Source organism: Cornus florida, unplaced genomic scaffold (assembly GCF_030987335.1).
Source record: "Cornus florida cultivar Cherokee Brave unplaced genomic scaffold, ASM3098733v1 CherokeeBrave_3.0.0_Hap2_Chr02, whole genome shotgun sequence".
In the NCBI taxonomy this organism is placed as follows: Eukaryota; Viridiplantae; Streptophyta; class Magnoliopsida; order Cornales; family Cornaceae; genus Cornus; species Cornus florida.
The window spans coordinates 27,732,111-27,750,902 of record NW_026775572.1 but is presented as its reverse complement, the minus strand read 5'-3'; the positions used below and the strand labels follow the sequence as shown (position 1 = coordinate 27,750,902).

The 18,792-nt window shown below is 35.6% G+C and overlaps 1 protein-coding gene across 3 annotated transcripts; it reads right to left on the bottom strand.

Annotated features, from left to right (window-relative positions):
• Positions 1-501: 501 nt before the first annotated feature.
• Positions 502-18,041, bottom strand: LOC132294449 (DNA (cytosine-5)-methyltransferase 1A-like). Of its 3 annotated transcripts, none has more exons than XM_059792319.1 (12): positions 17,931-18,041; positions 7,627-9,142; positions 5,627-7,145; positions 5,388-5,549; positions 4,960-5,164; positions 4,758-4,869; positions 4,270-4,417; positions 3,596-3,793; positions 2,906-3,184; positions 2,651-2,812; positions 1,889-2,107; positions 502-1,453 (listed from the first exon to the last, which is right to left on the bottom strand). In XM_059792319.1, the coding sequence occupies exons 2-12, from the start codon at positions 9,138-9,140 to the stop codon at positions 1,316-1,318; spliced, it is 4,656 nt and encodes a 1,551-aa protein (XP_059648302.1). In that variant the 5' UTR covers positions 9,141-9,142; positions 17,931-18,041; the 3' UTR covers positions 502-1,315. The 3 variants fall into 3 exon arrangements, with proteins under 3 accessions (XP_059648302.1, XP_059648300.1, XP_059648301.1); XM_059792317.1 differs by lacking the exon at positions 17,931-18,041 and adding an exon at positions 17,394-17,790; XM_059792318.1 differs by lacking the exon at positions 17,931-18,041 and adding an exon at positions 17,048-17,305.
• Between the last annotated feature and the right edge of the window lie 751 nt (positions 18,042-18,792).

Below are 18,792 nucleotides of genomic sequence, written 5' to 3'. Positions count from 1 at the left end.
AATATTTCCTTTCAACTCTATTTATCATTTTCCGTTGCCTCCAAATTTGCCAGCACACTTTTATAGAAGTATATTCCGGCAAGATGCTATATATCTATTTCCCGGGCATGACCAAGCCAAGCCTAGTGCCTTAGATAGTTGATTTCTTACTCAATCCAACTAAGAACTTGAGCTTGAACTTGACTATTGACCCTACCTACAAAGAGACCGTGGAAGGAAAAAAAATTCAGCTTTGTTTGGGACTGACAAAGCGGTGTCAAATAAAAATTTTTCTATTTCAAATCCGATGTACTGATTTAGTATTCTCAAATGTAACATAAGTACCTTTGATTTAGTGTTCCCAAACGCAACACAACATAAATACAATCGATTTGGTGCTCCCAAATCCAACATATTGGGAGCAACACAAGTAAATGCAACTCGGATACATTGATAAACGTGATTTAAAGAGGTATTATGATGAACGAAATTAGAACACACATTTCCTGGTCGATGTCTCGATGATACTAAAAAAAACTTTTTCATAAAGGCTCCTTTTGAGCATAGATGAGTATTAAGAGTGGTTTAATTACATGCCTGCTTTAAAATTTCCAACATTCAGTAGACTGGTTTCTTCACCAAGCTTGCTTTAAAATTCCCTACATTCAGCAATTATATGACGCATATTTGGCAAAAACCAACTTTCTCAATAACTCAGGTTCAAAATCCCTTAGGGTCTGGGTTCACCTGCTCATTGCTTGGCCTTGACATGCCCTGTAAATAAAATAAGTCAATGAAAGCCTTTCGTGTTGAAAGGAAAAGCCAATATACTCCTGTTTTCCAAACACCCAGAAAATCATACCGACAAGTCGAGGAAATTTCACTAGAAGAAAATCATACCGAGAAGTTGACGAGATTTCTCTAATTAAGCATGACTCTGGTCATTACATTTAGTCACACTATACAAAACGGTGTCCGTAAAATATTAGACAACCACAAATGAAACATATGTCGATTTCATTCAATTCCCTGGATTTCAGTTGTCAAAATGTACCTACAAAAGATGGTATATTTGGTGAACTATCTATATACCCAGCTCTATGATATTGCCTTCCATTTCATTCGGTCATGACATACCTTGTTTTTTTTTCTACTACAAAAGAGCGGTATGCTTGGCGAACTCCTATGTATACCCAACTCTATGACATTGTTGCCTTAGGCAACAAAAAGAATTACAAAAGAAAAATCTTTAAGGGTTTGATTTACAAAAATGATAAGGCTTGAGATATCAACCCAACAAAAACAAAAGATCCCTGTGCACATAAGAGCAGCCCCACTACGCTGAGCGTTTTCCTTCTACTGCTTCCTTAAGTTTCCTCCCCAGTGCAAATGCCAGAGGAGGAGGGACAGCATTGCCAACCTGCCTATGCTTGTGTTGAATGTTACCGGCAAATTTATAGCTATCTGCAAAACCCTGCATGTATGAAATGAAAAAGAAATTTAAACAGATCAGAAAGCAGCCGTTGTCACTCTTGACTATCCAATATTGTTTTGTTCTATTAAACAAATAGCAAAATCATTGAAGTACATTGCAATTATTGCAAATGATTCATCAATATCACACAAGTATTGGTTCCTAAGTAGCATGGAGATTTTTTTTATTTTTTTTTTATTATTTTTTTTTATTATTATTATTTTTTCTATCACTGAGCTTTGCCCTTCCTTTAACTTGATTCTAGCATTCTTTTTCTCAACATTACCATTGGAATCCAAATATTTTCATAGCTTCTTGCAGTTAATTTCTGAAATACTGATTCATTCCAATCCCTGTTGACATCATCCAAATATGTTTGCAAATGCCAAATGACTCCCAGTTTGAGATACACTTGAAGATTGATAATGGACTTACTTGAGATCGAGCACATTCCCGGACTGTGAGTATTCTATCCTGTTCAGGGTGAAAGCACATCCCGACCTTGCCCATCGGTTGAGGATCAGTAACAGAAGTTGGGAAGTTCCCTTCCCAGTCCAACCTTCCAAACAGGCCCTTCCATTGATTGTGCCTTTTGGATGTGTTAGGCAAGCACCAGGGTATTAGATCAACCACTTGTCCTGTAGACAACTTAACCTGCAGGTGTAGCAAAATTAAACCGAAACTGGTCCAACACAAACCGATATAGGTGTGATGATGAAAGAAGAAAAGGCACAATCTAATAACATAGAAGAGTTTCTTACTTTCGAAATTGATGAAAACAATTTTTATCATCTTATTTAATTTAAATTTTTATCGAGTATATTCTTAAAGAATGATAAGATCATATATTACGCTATTATGTAACATAATTGTTTGGTACTGAATTGGGGTCAAGAAAAAAAAAAAAAAAAGTTCTTCTCTAGAAGAGGATATAAATCAAATTCCCATCTCCAAAGACTTGGGATTCATAGAGGTACAACACTTAAGACGTACAATCACACCCTATGCAGGTAAGTAAGTCCAAGGAACATAGAATAGAAGAAGTGTGATAAGCGTTAAATTCATTAAAAAAAAATTATACAATATAGTAGCCTTACAATTGAGCTAAAAGATGTGAGATCAGTGAGCCGCTATCTTAAATCCAAAACTATATTCCTTCAAGTCTAAATATCAGAAAAGAAAGAAACATAAAAGTACCTTTTCATCAGGGAGATCACGCCAATCGGCACCAGGCCGTTTAGGAATTCTCTGGCACCGAATAAGATTGAGCTCATTCATTTCTTTTGATATATGATCAGTTAACACCAGCATATCTCCTCGGATTTTCTTTTGGAACCAAGAAATGGGTTCATCTTTGTACTGAGCATCAAAAATAAGAAAATAGTAAGGTCAACAAAAGGATAGAACAATAATAACACAAGAAGCTTCATCAGAACCGGAGAAGAAACCCACCTCCATGGTTGATGCTGAAGCCCCATTTCTAACAGATGGAAGATCTGCAATTGTATCTCGCACAGTTATTGCGCGGAAAGGGGCACCAGTTGAAGTACTTCGAACAGCAGCATATTGGGTATTTCCATTTAATGTAACCTTAAGCTCTGGACCGGCAAAGACATGCATTGGCTCGGGCCATTCAGGGAGAGTCTCTTCAGGTGAGGCTGCCCATATGAATGCACGTTTACGAGATTGAGAAACACCGTAGGCTCCAGCTTCCAAAATACCGAATCTCACCTGCCACAGAAATATAATAATTAATCTGCATGGAGGAAATTAACCTTGTCATCTCAAGAAACACATTTTACATCACACATGATAGAGGAAAACTTTATATAATTTTATTTTTTTATTCTGCAGGTACAGAAAACTCATTAACTCAACACCACCAAAATGTGACAAACTACCACTGATTTTCAGTTCTGATCCCTTTACATACAAGGAACACATAATTTACCAACAGCCTCCTTCCAGCAAGAAACCAACTTTAATAGTTTCCAAATTATTCTTCAGCAGAGCAACTAGGACGAAAAGAAGTTGAGATAGTAGTACTACCACGCCCTTCCCAACAGATGTCTTGTTAAATTTTGTATAGTTAGTTGATGAGTGAGAAGTTCATTTAAATAAAGCGACAAAATCTGCATGTACCTGATATCCCATCTCAAGGAGCGAAGCTAGAGTTAACCGGAAGGTCTGTCCTTTGTTGAATGATACAAAGTTCCTCACATTTTCTAAGAGGAAAAACTTCGGCCGAAAGTAATCAACAAAAGATAAAAAAGCGAGGATCATTTCACATTGAACCTTACTCCAAGTACTCTGATTAAACCTATTCATTCCAGAAAATCCCTGTAGAGAAAGACAGCGTCAGAGTAAAGATTCAGTAGCATCATTACAAGCTTACTAGAACTGCTACGATAATTATATTCTATAAACAGCAAAAGGAGCAAAACGTCACATCTTGCCACTTTTTAGGAACTAGGAAGGTTATGCAACAAACGATGCACAAGGGTTTACTAGGAGAGCAGTAGAGTAGCATGGCTTGCCTGCGTGTCAATTGTGTCTAAAAGTCTTGTTGAGTACAGGATAATATTCTGAAATGCCCAAATTATCTAAGATATTTTGTACATAGTTCCGGAAGGTTCCATTCATTTTTTTTGACCCTAGCCATTTGGTTAAGAATGTGGATGCCTATAAATAAATAAGGGTGTTATTTGCATCAATGGGTGAGAAACTTCACTGAGAACAAGTCAACAAACCCAAAGTTGAATGTGTTGTGTTGAAGGCTTACCTAGGTCTAAGGACGAAATTGATTCTGTGCATACCTGACATGGAGGACCTCCATTGATAAAATCAACTTGCCCAGGCCGAGGCAAATTATTGATCTCCTTCTCATCAAGCTTTGCAGCTAATTCAGCAGCATCAGAAGTGGAAATACATTCATCTGCATCCCCACATGCTGTCATGATAGCCCTGCACGTTAATTCATTTAAGACAGCACTGCATTAATTTTATTACTTAAACTAGGGATCATACTTCGTAGGCATAAAATAGAATCCTCTCATAAAAAATAATTGAAAAAATGATATGAAATAACAAGGAAAGGCCTAGTTTACCAATTTCTACCAAGCACAAATTTTGGAAACAGGATTCCTTTTGTTTGTTTTTTTTTTTATTTATTTTTTTTATAATAATAATAATAATTAAACAGGACATGGTATGACTATACTTAATATGAAAAAACAACTGCCTCTGGACAACAATGCAATTTTAACTAATGTCAATGCAAGTACAAAATTGGGCAAATATCCACCTTAAAATCACATTGCAATTATTAATGAATGTCAATGCCTCTGGATGATTGAGGCCAAAAGCTTCGCCTGCAGCATCTTCATATTCAATTGCCCACTTGGTAAGTGACACACCTGCAAATATTATACCAATGGATGGGTAGAACTTCCACACTAAATATAAAGCTGATGAAACAAAATTTAACATAAATAAATAAAGCTTACCTGATTGCTGTAAACCTTCAGATAAGCCGCCACAACCGGCAAAAATGTCAAGTGTGGCCAGGCGATTTGTCTGAGATGCATCCTCTTGTCTGTCAATAGCATCAAAACCATTTTCTCCTTCTTTCATCTTCCCCTTTTTCTTTCTATTAACAGTAACGTCTACCACCCATTCTTTTGAGGGACTTAATTTAATGTGAGCTGGCAACTGTCGATGAAAATGGCAACTACAGACTTTAAAAGATGAAAATGCAATCCAATAGGAAAAAGAATCACAGTGTTTATTAAGAGGGGGAAAAAAAGAATATCCTATTAGAGAACAAAAACAAACCTCACAAAGATTTCCATTCATTTATTAACCCAACAAACAGAGTAAAGAAAGCACAAGGGGAATTATCACAGTTGTTGGACAAGGAAAAAGGATAAACTACCTGTTTGATAGCTCCATTATTGGGGTCAAACAAATGTTCACAAAAGAAAATATGCTCAAAAGTTGCAGGATGCAAAGGTGGAAGATCTTGCTTTCTTCTAACCTCACACTTCCCTTCTACAGCTATTATAGGCACCGAAAGTATTTGTTCACTGTAATAAACCTGCAAATTCAATTGAAAGGTGCTATTAGCAAAAAGAAAATCGAGGAAAGCAAGAATGGTTATTTTTAATATGTTACCTCTCTTATGTCAGAATGGTATGCTTTCTCTGCAGAAATGTCCTCTGGTCTGAAAAACCTCCTAACTTTAACACCCATTGTTTCAGAATCGGCTTTTTTAGCATCCTTATCCACTTCAATCTCCAGCAAATGACAAACAACATAAGCTTTCAGCCCCACGTTCCTCCCACTCTTAAAAGTTTCATTATCCTTCTCATCTGCTGCAAAGTGATGAGGACCTAGATAGACAAAGTCATGAACACAGTACTCAATTCCATTGTGTGTAAAACCAGTCATGGAAGAATTCACCTTCAAGGCCTTATTCTCTCTTTCCATTTTCTTTATTTTGCAAGAGTGGCAAATCCCAGTACCAAGGCCCATTGAATTAGTTTGAAGACAAAAGAAAGCACCTTTCTCAGGCCAGTACAAGCATTTACAAAAGTATTCCATGGGCAATCCTCTACTTTTCCTATCCTCTGCTCTTGCCCGGTCAATCTTATTATTATTGGCATTCACCTTGCGATATTGATGACCCCAAGCTATCAATCGGTCTTCCACAACCACAGTTTGTATAACATCACCCAGTTCAAAATCCACACAATCATTTGTTAGAAATACCTCCCTCTCATTAGCAGTGTTGCCAAGGACAGTCTGAAATGCTCTCAGCATTACTCTGCCATGAACCATTTTTCTTGCTGCTGAGTTTTCAAACATATATTCTACAAAATAGATGGAGGGAGATTTATCTGAGTTGGCTGTTTCCACCAGCACAGAACCACCTACAGTAACCACATCTCCACGAACAATAGCCTGTTTATAAAGAGCCTCACCGTGACATGTTCTTCCTACCGCCTCCCCATCCCATCTAATCTGGTTGTTTGAGCAACATGGTTTTGTTTGTTTTAATGCCACCTGAGGTTTCTCAGTTTCTTCAACAATTAGGGACTTTTCTTCTTCAACCTCTTCCAAATTTTCCTCTTCATCTTCTTCCTGTTCCTCCTGAACTTCTTCATCTTCCTTCATTTCACAAGTATCTTTCTGATTTGAATCTTCTGACAAGTAATTTGAATAAAACTCTCCCCAAATTTTATTTATCAGTCTTGTTGTCGTAGCCGGCATTGCCTTCCTCATTGAGACCACAGGTGCCATTGCTGCTCTTGGATTCAAATTCGCTTCCTTCTTCAGCACCAGTTTTTTCTTCACTTGCCACTTGGTATGATGCATTTCCTCCATTTTATCATTAAGCCCACTCACAAAAGCACACTTCCTAATGGTATCATCAGGATACTCTGCAAATTGCTGCAGTATAATCTGTCCATGAACTACCACATACCTTTCCACTACCGAAGAATTTGAAGAAATGTAAGCAGGGTGATCCTTGTCAAATTCACATAATCTCTTAATGATATGTGAGAAGGAAAGTCGTGATACTCGGCTTTGCTCCTTTAGCAATGTAATGATGCTAATTGCAAGCCTTGCTGTCTTCAAAACTGGTTCATACCATGGAGCATACTGCTTTGATGGCTTTCCAAGCCTATACCTAAAGAGACAGGAAGAAGACTACAAAGTCATACATCATGTTTATCCATTTCCACTGCTAAAATTTGCAAAGAACTTAGATTGAGCAGATCACGATCAACATGGAAGAGGCATTTATCATTAATAAGATTACTAATTAACCACTGAAATCAAATCCCACCCCCTCATCCCCACGGAGAAGAATAAGAAAACAAAAGAGGAAGTAAGATAACTACTTTATCTATAGGTAACTTGTATGCACGGAAGTAGGTGAGGTCATTGTAGATTTTGAACAAGAAGCAAGGGTCTATTCTAGATTGTGAATGGAGGAAACCAATAATGTATAGAACTAAATAGGTATTAGGAAATACAAAATATTAAAAATTAATTATTAAAAAGAAAGATCTATAATAACTTAATTACTAAAAAATATTAAGTAAGATCTAAAATAATCAGAATGACTCTACTATCAAATTTCTATTATGACAATCAATGCACAATACCAGGCCATATCAGTTCGGATTGAAATAAAGACCATTGATGCTCCAAATTCAATCATCCATTCCTTTATTGCGCTCAAGTAAATTGGAATACCATCCATATTCTGTGCTGCAGCAGAACTAGAAGAAGGTAGGTTAGAGTCAGCATCAAGATAAAATCCACTTCCATCATCAGCTGTCATAATCCCTGACCCATAAATTGTCACGTCAATATCTGCGCAGGGTTTCATTGGGAGAAGCTCCAAAGAAACCAACCGAGAGTCCGAATTGTAAAGCGACCAGTTATGGAGCATGCTCCGAGGAAGTTCATCAGGATTGGTTGTATCTATATCGCTGTCAAAGATAATGTACTCATCAGTTTCTAGAACTGCAGTTTTGTAAAATGCAGGAAGTGGATAATCATTTGCAATCTCATCTTCATTAATCTTGATGTAACATTGGTTTGTTGAAGTCACTGGACGCTGCCTTTTCTTCTGTCTCAGTAATTGCCAGTTTTCATTTTCTTGCAACAACCGAGCCAATTTCATATCTTCATCTTCCTTGTCTGCATGATTGGGTTCACAGGACTGATTTTCTTTCTCCCCATCCCCAATTTTCAAATTTGTATTCTTCACTCCTCCAGAAGGATTCCTCTTTTCAGGTGCAAAACTCAGATATTTCTTACTCTCATCCCTAAGAGCAGCAAGCACAGGCAATTCACCAAAGACCTGATCATTTTTCTTGGAAGTCTCTTCCAAGCCAATCAATTGATTAAAAATAAACTCACCCTGTGAAATAATGAACTCCTTAATTGACATACCACTAGGAAAATGCTTGCTACCACTCATTGACCGCACAACTCCTGCAATTAATTCATCAAGAGTCAGATCAGAGTCGACTCCAGAAGATTTTGATAGCCTTTTGTAGATTTCAACACATGCACGAGCCTTTCCTAAGAAAAGGCCGTACAAGTTTTTGTAATTACTGGCAGGCTTAATGCAATCATAATCGGCAATATCTGTGGAGATCCATATGACGGGTGAGCCATCTTCATACCCAGATATAGCCCAAGATTCTATTCGTCCAAAGCTTTCGCATCTGACCCCCTTTTCCTTTTCCTTGTCAGAACTTTCCTCCAAGGGTAAGATGAGACCAGAAACAAATATATCACTCACTTCCAACATTTCTACAGGCTGTGGTGTTCCATTTGCATCATGGAAGATAAAATCTGTCAATCTTCTATTTGGCCGCGAATCATCCCCACTAGTTGTCAAACTTATAGCTTCTAATTCATCTTCCACTGCTTGTTCCTTTTTAGTTCCAACGACCATAGATTTTTCAGACAAGCGCACTGACTTATGCTTATAATCAATGCAGGAAGTAGCTCGCTTTGGCATTTTCCGAGAACCAACATTGTCAATGCTCTCAGAGCTTATTCGCTTTTGGTTCTGTTTTGTGGCCACTTCAATATTAGGATCTGCTCTATTAGCATCAGCACTTGAATTTTTTGATTTAGCTTGTGTTCTCTTTTTCCCCATTCCTACAACAACAAATCTGGTCAAAAATGGGAAAAAAAGGAAAGAGGCGTATGAACACAAATAATTAACAAAACTGACCGCATTATTACACAAAAAAGGGAAGCATGTACAACAATTAGATGACCAACAACCATACAAGGTACACATGCAAATGATGAAAAGAAATGCAGACAACAAAAAATTAAACCACAGGAATATATATATGTACAACTCTTCAGAGGCTTATTGCAAAAGTTTCAGACCATAGCCTTCTTAATATTTGTTGGAGATTCATACTGTTATACACATTAGTTTGTTTGGACTGAGGCTATTCACTAGATCATCAATAAATGTTTTTAGTACATTAGAAAAGCATGTGACGGTTGCCTTATGTATGGAAATATGGAAATTTCCAAAGCACAATTATGCAGTATATTTTGCTGACCGGAACACTGATAGCTACCCTCCATTCAGCTTGCTTTAGCCTTCTTTAACTTGACCTTGGAGATAACCTATCAACCTACTTAATGCATTAAACTGATACAACCACTCATTTAATACAAGACAATTAAGACAACAATATCTGTTGAAAACCACGTTTATTCCAACCCCATTCCTAACATCTAACTAAAAGAAAAAGGTCTGACAGATACAGCATCTATTCTTGAGACTTCTCACTCGTACATATTTTTATACACATTTTTTGTTCTCACTTCTCACTCATGAAGAATTTAACAACTTAAGTTTGTATTGAGAAGATATGCTAGTACTTTTTTTTAAGTTCATTCCCTGAAGCCAGCCTTATATTAATTCAGAGTATATACTGGTGTACATAAGGATGGAGTGGCATCGAAAAAATGATGAATAACACCAATTTAAAATGTAAGGGTCCTTTAGGCATTCCCATCCCAATATTCCTGCTTTGGACTGTCGGATAATCAAGTCCAACAGATATTAGATGAGAAGGAAAGGGTCCATGAGAGACAACATAATGGCATTTGGGGATAAAAATATTCAGAACAAAACCATACACTAATTCCAGAGAGGATGATTTATTCAATTTTACTGAGTTGAATGAAAAGGAAAACGAGAAAATGTCATCCAATGAACAGCCAGTTGCCGCGTTTGGATTGATCAATGTGTTCAGACAGCCTTGTAGTGGAGTTAAATATTTCACTCTCGGAAATGGGACATGCAAGAAGCCAAATTTGGAGATAGTTACCCTCTTCATTATATATATTATTCAATTTAGAAGAACTGTGACTTCGAAAATACTGAACATTCAACAATTAGAATCTATAGCAGAATGTTACAATATCTATAGAGGATGATATGTGAAAATTCCAAATTATAAGAAATCTACTGCATAAACTAAAACTTAGAGATAACCATATGTGGAAGGAAGATGATTTGTCATGCCTAATTCATAAGGACTATTTTTGCTAAGTACCTAATAGTATCAACTTAAAATCTCCGTAATCAAAATCATTCCAAGAAGAAGAGGATGATCATAAAAGGAAAACATGAGAATAAGATGAACAGAAGTTATAAGAGATACAAAGAAGTATCATGAGGAACAGATGTAGACAGCATAAGATAAAATCATAAATGGAAAGATTCAGCAAGGAGCAGTAAACGAGACGAAACAGCATGGCAAATTGCAAGCTACAATCGTGCTATTTAAAGTTGACAGGAAACATAAGGAAAGGTGTTAGGTTAATAGGACTTCTGTTGGCATATTTCATAGATCAAAACCAGGAACCTTTAACTTTTGTTTTTCCTTTCCAGTTTAGTTAGAAATTTCAAAAGTTAGTGTTAATTGTTACCTCTTGCTCATAGTTCAAGAAGGTATATAAGCTACATTCAAAGGTAAATGTGTAATCTTCTACACCAAGGGTAAAAAGTTAAATTGACACATTTGATGCACTCACTCACCATGTTAGGATTCATGCATAGATGCATTAGGTTTTCTAAGACTCCGTTATTTAATTTACAAAATTCCTTTTTATATGAATGCAAGTGTTTTGGAAACTTGATATATTGAGAATTTTCCAAGTATAAATCTGCTTGAAACACTCTGAATCTGATTTGATCGACCAACCAATTTCTCGATCAATCGACCTATACAGAATTGCAGTTTCCTTTTCCAATTAGAACACTGATGACCCTTTTCTCTCTATACTTCTATGTATACACTACTCTACAGCAGATTACAAGCACAAATCATACATACAGAAAGCTGAAAAAAAGAGCATATTTTGTGAGTTTTAGAGTGCATATTTTTCTTTTTACATTCATCATCTGCATTAGTTGGTGAATATAATTCAAGCGTGATGACAACAATTGTTGTGGAGCTATAACAAGCTAGTTCTACATCTACGTCAATCCATTCTTTAGAGATTGACTTGGACAACTAGTGATTGAGATCAAATCACTGGTTCAAGAAGCAGATTCGTGAGGAGCGAAGTTTGTTGACACACATGATGAACGGCCTGAAGACTTGAGTGTCAAGTTTGGCATCAATTTGCATCAAGAGGTAACTAGGGTTTTCCAGGGTTTGGGAAACTATTAACCTAGGTTGTAATATGTCTTTCTCATAGTGATTGCCTGGACTATGTCTCGTGGTTTTCCACACAAAAATTATGTCACCATCTTTCTATTCTATACTGCTTTAGTTTTATTATCACATGGTTGATTAAATAGAGTTAGTTATTAAGTTTAAATTTGAATTTAGAATTCAGTTAAATTCAAAAAGTCGTTACCTCTAGGTCTAGATCACTGACCTTATGCAATTCTCTATCAGAGCCTCGGATTACAGTCCTATGTTTCCAAAAAGAAAATAATGAAGAATTATAACAAGGGGAGGGGAAGAAAGAAAGCAAACAAAAGGAAAATGCAAAACACACCTTTAGTTCAACAAGGCCACAGGGTAGGGAAATAGAGCGAAGACACATTAATATAATGGACACTGGACACCTGAGTTCTGACTATGATATGGATATATATATATATATAGATGCAAGTTAATGTAATAGTTTATATACGTATTGATCAATGCATATGCATATGCATATGTAAATGTATATGTATGTAGCCCTATTTTGACTTGTCATACTCCACCTATAGTGAAGTTATATAATCCATTTCCATACAGAAATGGAGCTGCAAGAAGCAGATTTGCATAAACAACTCAACAATGACTGCATAAACACAATGAAATTTACAGGTTCCAAGACAAAACGAACCAAACTGCAAAAAATATCTATATCAGCTATGAACATAAGTTGAGAGGAAATGATCTACCATAGGTAATTCATAACCATTAATTTTTCTATGCTAAGCAATTGAAGTTACCATGCCTAAATGATAATGGTTACTCAAACTCCTAGCTGAAGCACTAGAAGGGAAAATTGAAGGCAAACAATGGAAGAGAAAATAACACACAGATAAGATAAATAGAATATTTATGAGATTCAAAGATGTAAAAGAAGCAAAAAAAAAAAATTCAGAAAATATGAGATTAAATTATATAGCATCATCCATCATCATCATTCTTGCCTTATTCCCATGTAAATGGGGAGATTAAATTATATATCGAGAGAGATTAAACAAGGACAAAGTGCATAAAACTCCTAGGACATACGAAAATTCATTTCTTCTCTTCCCCATGCTTGCCATGGTATTGGTAAAAAGGAAGCAGAATAGATCAAAACATTCCCATCCAGAAACACTCTCTAATGCATATCATCTGACAGTAGCTATCAACTCTATATGCACCACTAAGGCCGGAAGCAGCAGGGTATCTTGCATGCCGACAGCCGAACTATCCATACTTGACTTGCTCAGCAAGCAAGGGGCAAAGAAATTAAGCCATAGCAAAAACAGTAAGAATGGAAAAGTTAAAAAGGTGGAATGAAGTTCATAAAATGTAGCTAAATAAGTCAACATGATGGAATAATAAATGTAACCATCACAAATACCCATAGAATTGAAAGTATTACATTCAATTATGTTGCTTTCCACATAGAAGATATAGGTTTCTTTTATTCATTCCCAAAAGAAAAAATAAGAACTGAAACTTAATGAAATAATGCAAACTTAGACATCAATAATTCTCCTAGAGAAGCCCAGGACTGAAATCCGATAGCCATGATTATTATTACTCAAAGAAACAAGACATATATTTTACAACAGAAACAGAACTACACAGGTCTTAAAGATGAGACGGAGATATAGAGAAAAACCACAGGGAAAGAGACAGACAATAAGGAACACTTAAAGTGATACCCCATTTTCAGAGGTAGTTCATCATCTGATACCTCTATATAAAGAGGGATTGAACTTTACAAGCAATATTTAATCTGAAATGTCACATATATCTTTCTCCAAATCTTAATCTTGGATCACCCAAAACTACCATAAATTGAATAATGCAAACATTCATTTATTGTTTTCCATACAAGAAGATATCATGGGAACCAATGGATGAGTGGAAATAAGATCTCTGAAAAGAATCCTACTTTTCCATCTTTGATAATTGTTCATAAAATTAAACTACATATACATAAATACACACGAGGACAAATAAAAAGCAACATGAACCATATACCTGGAAGGGTAGAAAACATAAATGGTGCAAACTAGCAACGAAAAGAACAAAGAATAACAAATATGAAATGCAACAAATAAGATATATATTTTAATGGCAGATCCAAACAAATTATGCATCATACAACATAAATAAAAATACCACAATGATTTGTGTGAAATGTATTACCGAAACCAATAACATTCATAATCAAAAGTTGTAACAAACTACAAAAGTATAATAATGCTGCAAAGACATACTAATCCAGAAAGTGTGGCAGGAAACAATAAAATAGTACTATACCCATCTGAACAAAAGAACTGTTGGCATAATATCAAGTAATGTGTTACAGATTTCCAAAATCAAAAAATCAAAATATAGAAAGAGAAGAAAGGAAACAAAGAGCCCACCTTTTTTTTGGCTAAATCCTTAACAGGGACCAGAATATGCATGCTGAATACTTATAATATGAGCGATGCGGGTTTAAATGATGCAGATGTATGAAGAGGCTGATTCAAAATCCATATCATAAAACAGGAAAATGAAACAAAATCTACATCCATGTAGGAATCCTTGCGGAACAGCTTACAAAAATATTATTTTAGTAGAAAAATATGCATTGCGTGGTTTTAACGAACATGAAAATAAAAGGTATATAACCGTATTGCCAAGTAGCAATATGCGAAATTTATGGCCTTAATGGCCAACAGGGGATACCATTTCTTGTCGTAATGGTCCGTAAAATACCATAATAGCACCATAATGGACGTCAAGTCCAATAACTATTGTTTCAGAAAGTGATATATAACTACCATATATTTCCCATCTTCTAATTTTCTCCCAAAATACCAGCCCCCATCCTCTCCCAAAAAAGAAAAAGATATGTAAGTCTAATCTCCAAAACTTACAATGCATAAGATCCCGAATCAAGAGCTTGGGACATTTCTTTCAATCGGTATTTCATATTTCACTTCATTTAGGTTAAATTTTCCCTAAATTTGTTATTGATTTAAGATCTGGAGAGAGATCTTGTTCTGAATCTTTCGGAGATGTTGTTTGAACATCCTTTAATTAATAACATTTATACATTTCCATGTCAGTGCAATTGTGAGGGAAAAAATAAGTGCAAGGTCAAAATTAGTAAGATTTTATTACTGACAGGGACTTAAATTTAATATAAAATCCATTACCTGCATTAAAGCATCTTTTTAAATTCAACAAAATTCATTAAAAATTCATTGGATTTTGGTACGTATTATTACATTTTAGTCAGATTCTAATAGTCGCTACCTTGTGAGTACATCCTTATTCAGCGACCATTTACAGCAACCGTTGCTTTAGTTAAAAATTTGATGCACAAAGAAAGACTCGGTAATCTTCAAATATTGCCAAGCGAGTAAGGAGAACAATGACACAAGTTGTCCTTCACATCTAGAGAAAATACAAATCAAGATTTACAATAAAAAGACGAGAAGTAAAAACTTCATAAGCATATTAATTTAGTACAACTTTTTAACACCATTTATTTCTTAAAAAAACTGATTTCCAATACCTCTCTGTACATAAATATATTTATATACAAACATGTTCATATACAAATATATCTACCTTCTGCGCATGAATGCACGTACTCACACACTGTATGACTGTACGTATATATCACGCATAAGTGTGCATTTATGTGTTGTAACTTGTACGAAAAATACAAATCCACAAGTAAACTCTGAAAAAACATGATTGACAAACATAATTGTACTTTTTCATCTATGATTGAAGCAGAATCAATGTGTGCATATACGTAAACGAACAAACAATTCTTAATCAATATGAATAATTCAGTTCTGCGTGAGTGAAAACTAAAACTAGAAAAAAAGACATACCTCTCTTTCCATACCAGATACGTACTCTCTCTCTCTCTCTCTCAGTTCCAACTTGCCCCACAGTCTTCTATTTACATGCAATTCAATCCAAACATTTCTTGAACTGATGATCCACCCATCAATTCCCTTTCTCTGTGTGTGTTGCATTTTGTGAAGGTATATGTGTGACTGAGTAATCTGATTTTTCAACCCGTCTTTGAACTGACCATCCATATTTCCATTATGAATGGCTCTCTCTCTCTCTCTCTCTCTCTCTCTCTCTCTCTCTCTATTTATATATAAAAAGGAAAAAATGGCACACAACCACATATATAATTATATACATGTATCAAACACTACCTCAAGTCAAGCAAATATTATCACGTGTTCAAAAAAAAGGAGAAATGATAATTCTCATCCATAAAACCAGCATGCTAGTCCTTCACACGTGAAAAACAAAATTGTGCTTGCACTAAAGGAGTTGTAAAGAATGGTATAGGAAGAAAAGGCTTTGCCCATTTTTTATTTACAAATGGGAAGGAAATGGAAAGGAGGAGGGAGAAAGAGGTCTCTGTTAATTCCTTGAAAAATGATTTTACTATCTTTCTGCATGTGGGATGAAAGGGAAACCAACAATAGCTTTTCTCTACTAACTATTGCTATTTTTTGTTTTCTTTATCCAGATGCTCTGTAGAGAAAGAAAGGGAACAGAAAAAAAGGAAGGCATAAACAAGAAGAGCGTATCTCTAGGGTTACAGTTTACGCTAATTAAATTGATGCAGTTACATATACTACTGCATGGGAAATAAAAAGACCAAAAGAAGACTCTCTCTCCCCTTTCCCTCCTCTCACTCTCTCTCTCTCTCTATATATATATATATGTCTCTCTCTATACATACATATGTACATATAAAACACATAATTGATTGAATTGAAAATTTGCATTGAGTTCAATTTCAACCATTCTTTTAACTTATCATCCATCTTTATCTATCCCCCTCCTCTCTCTGTGCCTGTCAGTAATTAGATCTTTGGACCATTATCTAAATTGATCATCGATTTTTCATTAACTACAACTCTGTATACATATTCAAATATATGGAACACTTTCTCTGATCAAACTGTGAAAAAGGACGACATAATCATTCTAGTTCAATTAAATCAACATAACTAGGTCTAGATACTTATAAACTAGAAAGAAAGAAAAATAAGACCTGTATATGAAGAAGAAGAAAAAACAAACAGAACAACATATACCTTCTCTCTATTCCAAGGATCTCACTCTCCATCTGTATGTACACACACACACACACATACATATGTATGGAACCCTCACTGATCAAACAGTGAAAAAGAGAGACCTAAAAAATCTCATTCACTTAAATCAACATAACTAGGTCTAGATATCTGGAATCTATAAAGAAAGAAAAATGAGACATAACTATAAAGATAAAAGAAAAAAAAAACAGAACAACGTATACCTTCTCTCTGTTCCAAGGTTCCCTCTGTGTGTGTAGTGTGTGTGTGTGTGTAGGCAGCCGCTTTCCTCTTCCTCTTGCTCTAACACAAACTCTGAAGGCACTCTCTCTCTCTCTCTCTCTCTCTCTCTCTAGACAGGCCCTTTCCTCTTTCTCTTACACAAACTCTGAAGCAGCCTTTCTCACTCTATCTCTTTATTTATAAGCGATTCCATTTCTCACTCGCACTCTGTTCTCTCTCTATATGTGTGTGTATATATCAAACCAAGATCGTCTATACACGCATTATTAGATATAGAGAGAGAAAGCAATGCACATTAAGTAAATGACCTCAGCAACATTATCTTACCTGGATTCATTTGCCCTTCTAAATCGGCCGAATTCACCGCACTTTGGTTCGCAATCAACACACTCGCCTGCCTCATCTTCACTTCTATATATAGACAGATATGTATAGATACACATCGATATATATATCTAAGTAAACTATTGAAAGCAGGGTCTGTAGTGTTGAGTCGATTTGGAAACAATCGCAACACTTTCAAGAACCATTAAGTGCTTCCAGAAAACGGCCGTTAAGGAAAGAATGGGAGGGGTTTTGTTTTGGGGGTCTGGTTTCGTATGTTACAAGTGGCGGGAAAGCACTTTTGGAAGCACTTGTGCCTCCATTAATTAGTAGTAGTGGCCAAAAATTAAAAACCCTAATTACATATACACACGCATATAACTGTGTGTGTGTGTGTGCCTGTGTATTGTTTGATTTATTGTTTTGAGTTTTAAATTGGCATTTTCTCTGCTTTTTCCCCTGTTTCAGTCAATTGTGACAAAATAGTAAAACAGAAAGGGTATGGGAAAGAGTTACAGAGACATAAATACGGTAATTTACCTTCTTACCCTCGATACGACCGATGTTGTCGATGTTATCGAAGAGCTAGCCCAGATGGTTCCTCAAACCTGTGGCAGATGTAATTGACTAGTTTGGACTAAAAAATACTCACAGATTATGTTGTTTAAGGACTAAAATGGGGGATGTCTCGAATGTGATGAGTTTTTTTAAAGCTTAGGTATATAGGTCATGGATGTAATTTCAGATTAATGGAAGGGTTTTTACTTTTTGAATGCCGGGGCCGGACTCCGGTGTCCGATGAATTGATGCATCGGTGATTTATGATTTATGTGTACTTGTATTTTTGCGTGTTGTATTAGTGTTTGCTTAGGTTCGAGAAAATTAGTGTTTTACCAACTAAGTTACTGGATTATTATTATTATTATTTTATATATGTATTTGATCCATGCTTTCTATTTGCGTTTTCTGATTTTTTATATTGTTAATCTTCACATCCAACCCAGTAAATCAAAGACAAAAACAAACCCAGTAAATCAAAGACAAAAACAGAAGATATGTGTAATATACTGATTTTTTTATAATTTTTTATATTGTTAATCTTCACATCCAACCCAGTAAATCAAAGACAAAAACAGAAGATATGTGTAATATATACAACACACAAACACACACACATATATATATACATATATGTATGTTTCATCCGAAGCTGATCTAGAGAAGCTTAAGTTATATTGGATGGTATTGTTGCGTACCTATCTTTTATACTTATACATTTTTTCATCTGAATTTGATGTGGAACAAATTTTCATTACAGTCGGGCCACCCTATCTACCCAGTTGCAACAACCCAGACGCCTCAAGATTAGGCGCTTGATGTGATAACGGGTGAGTCCAGACGC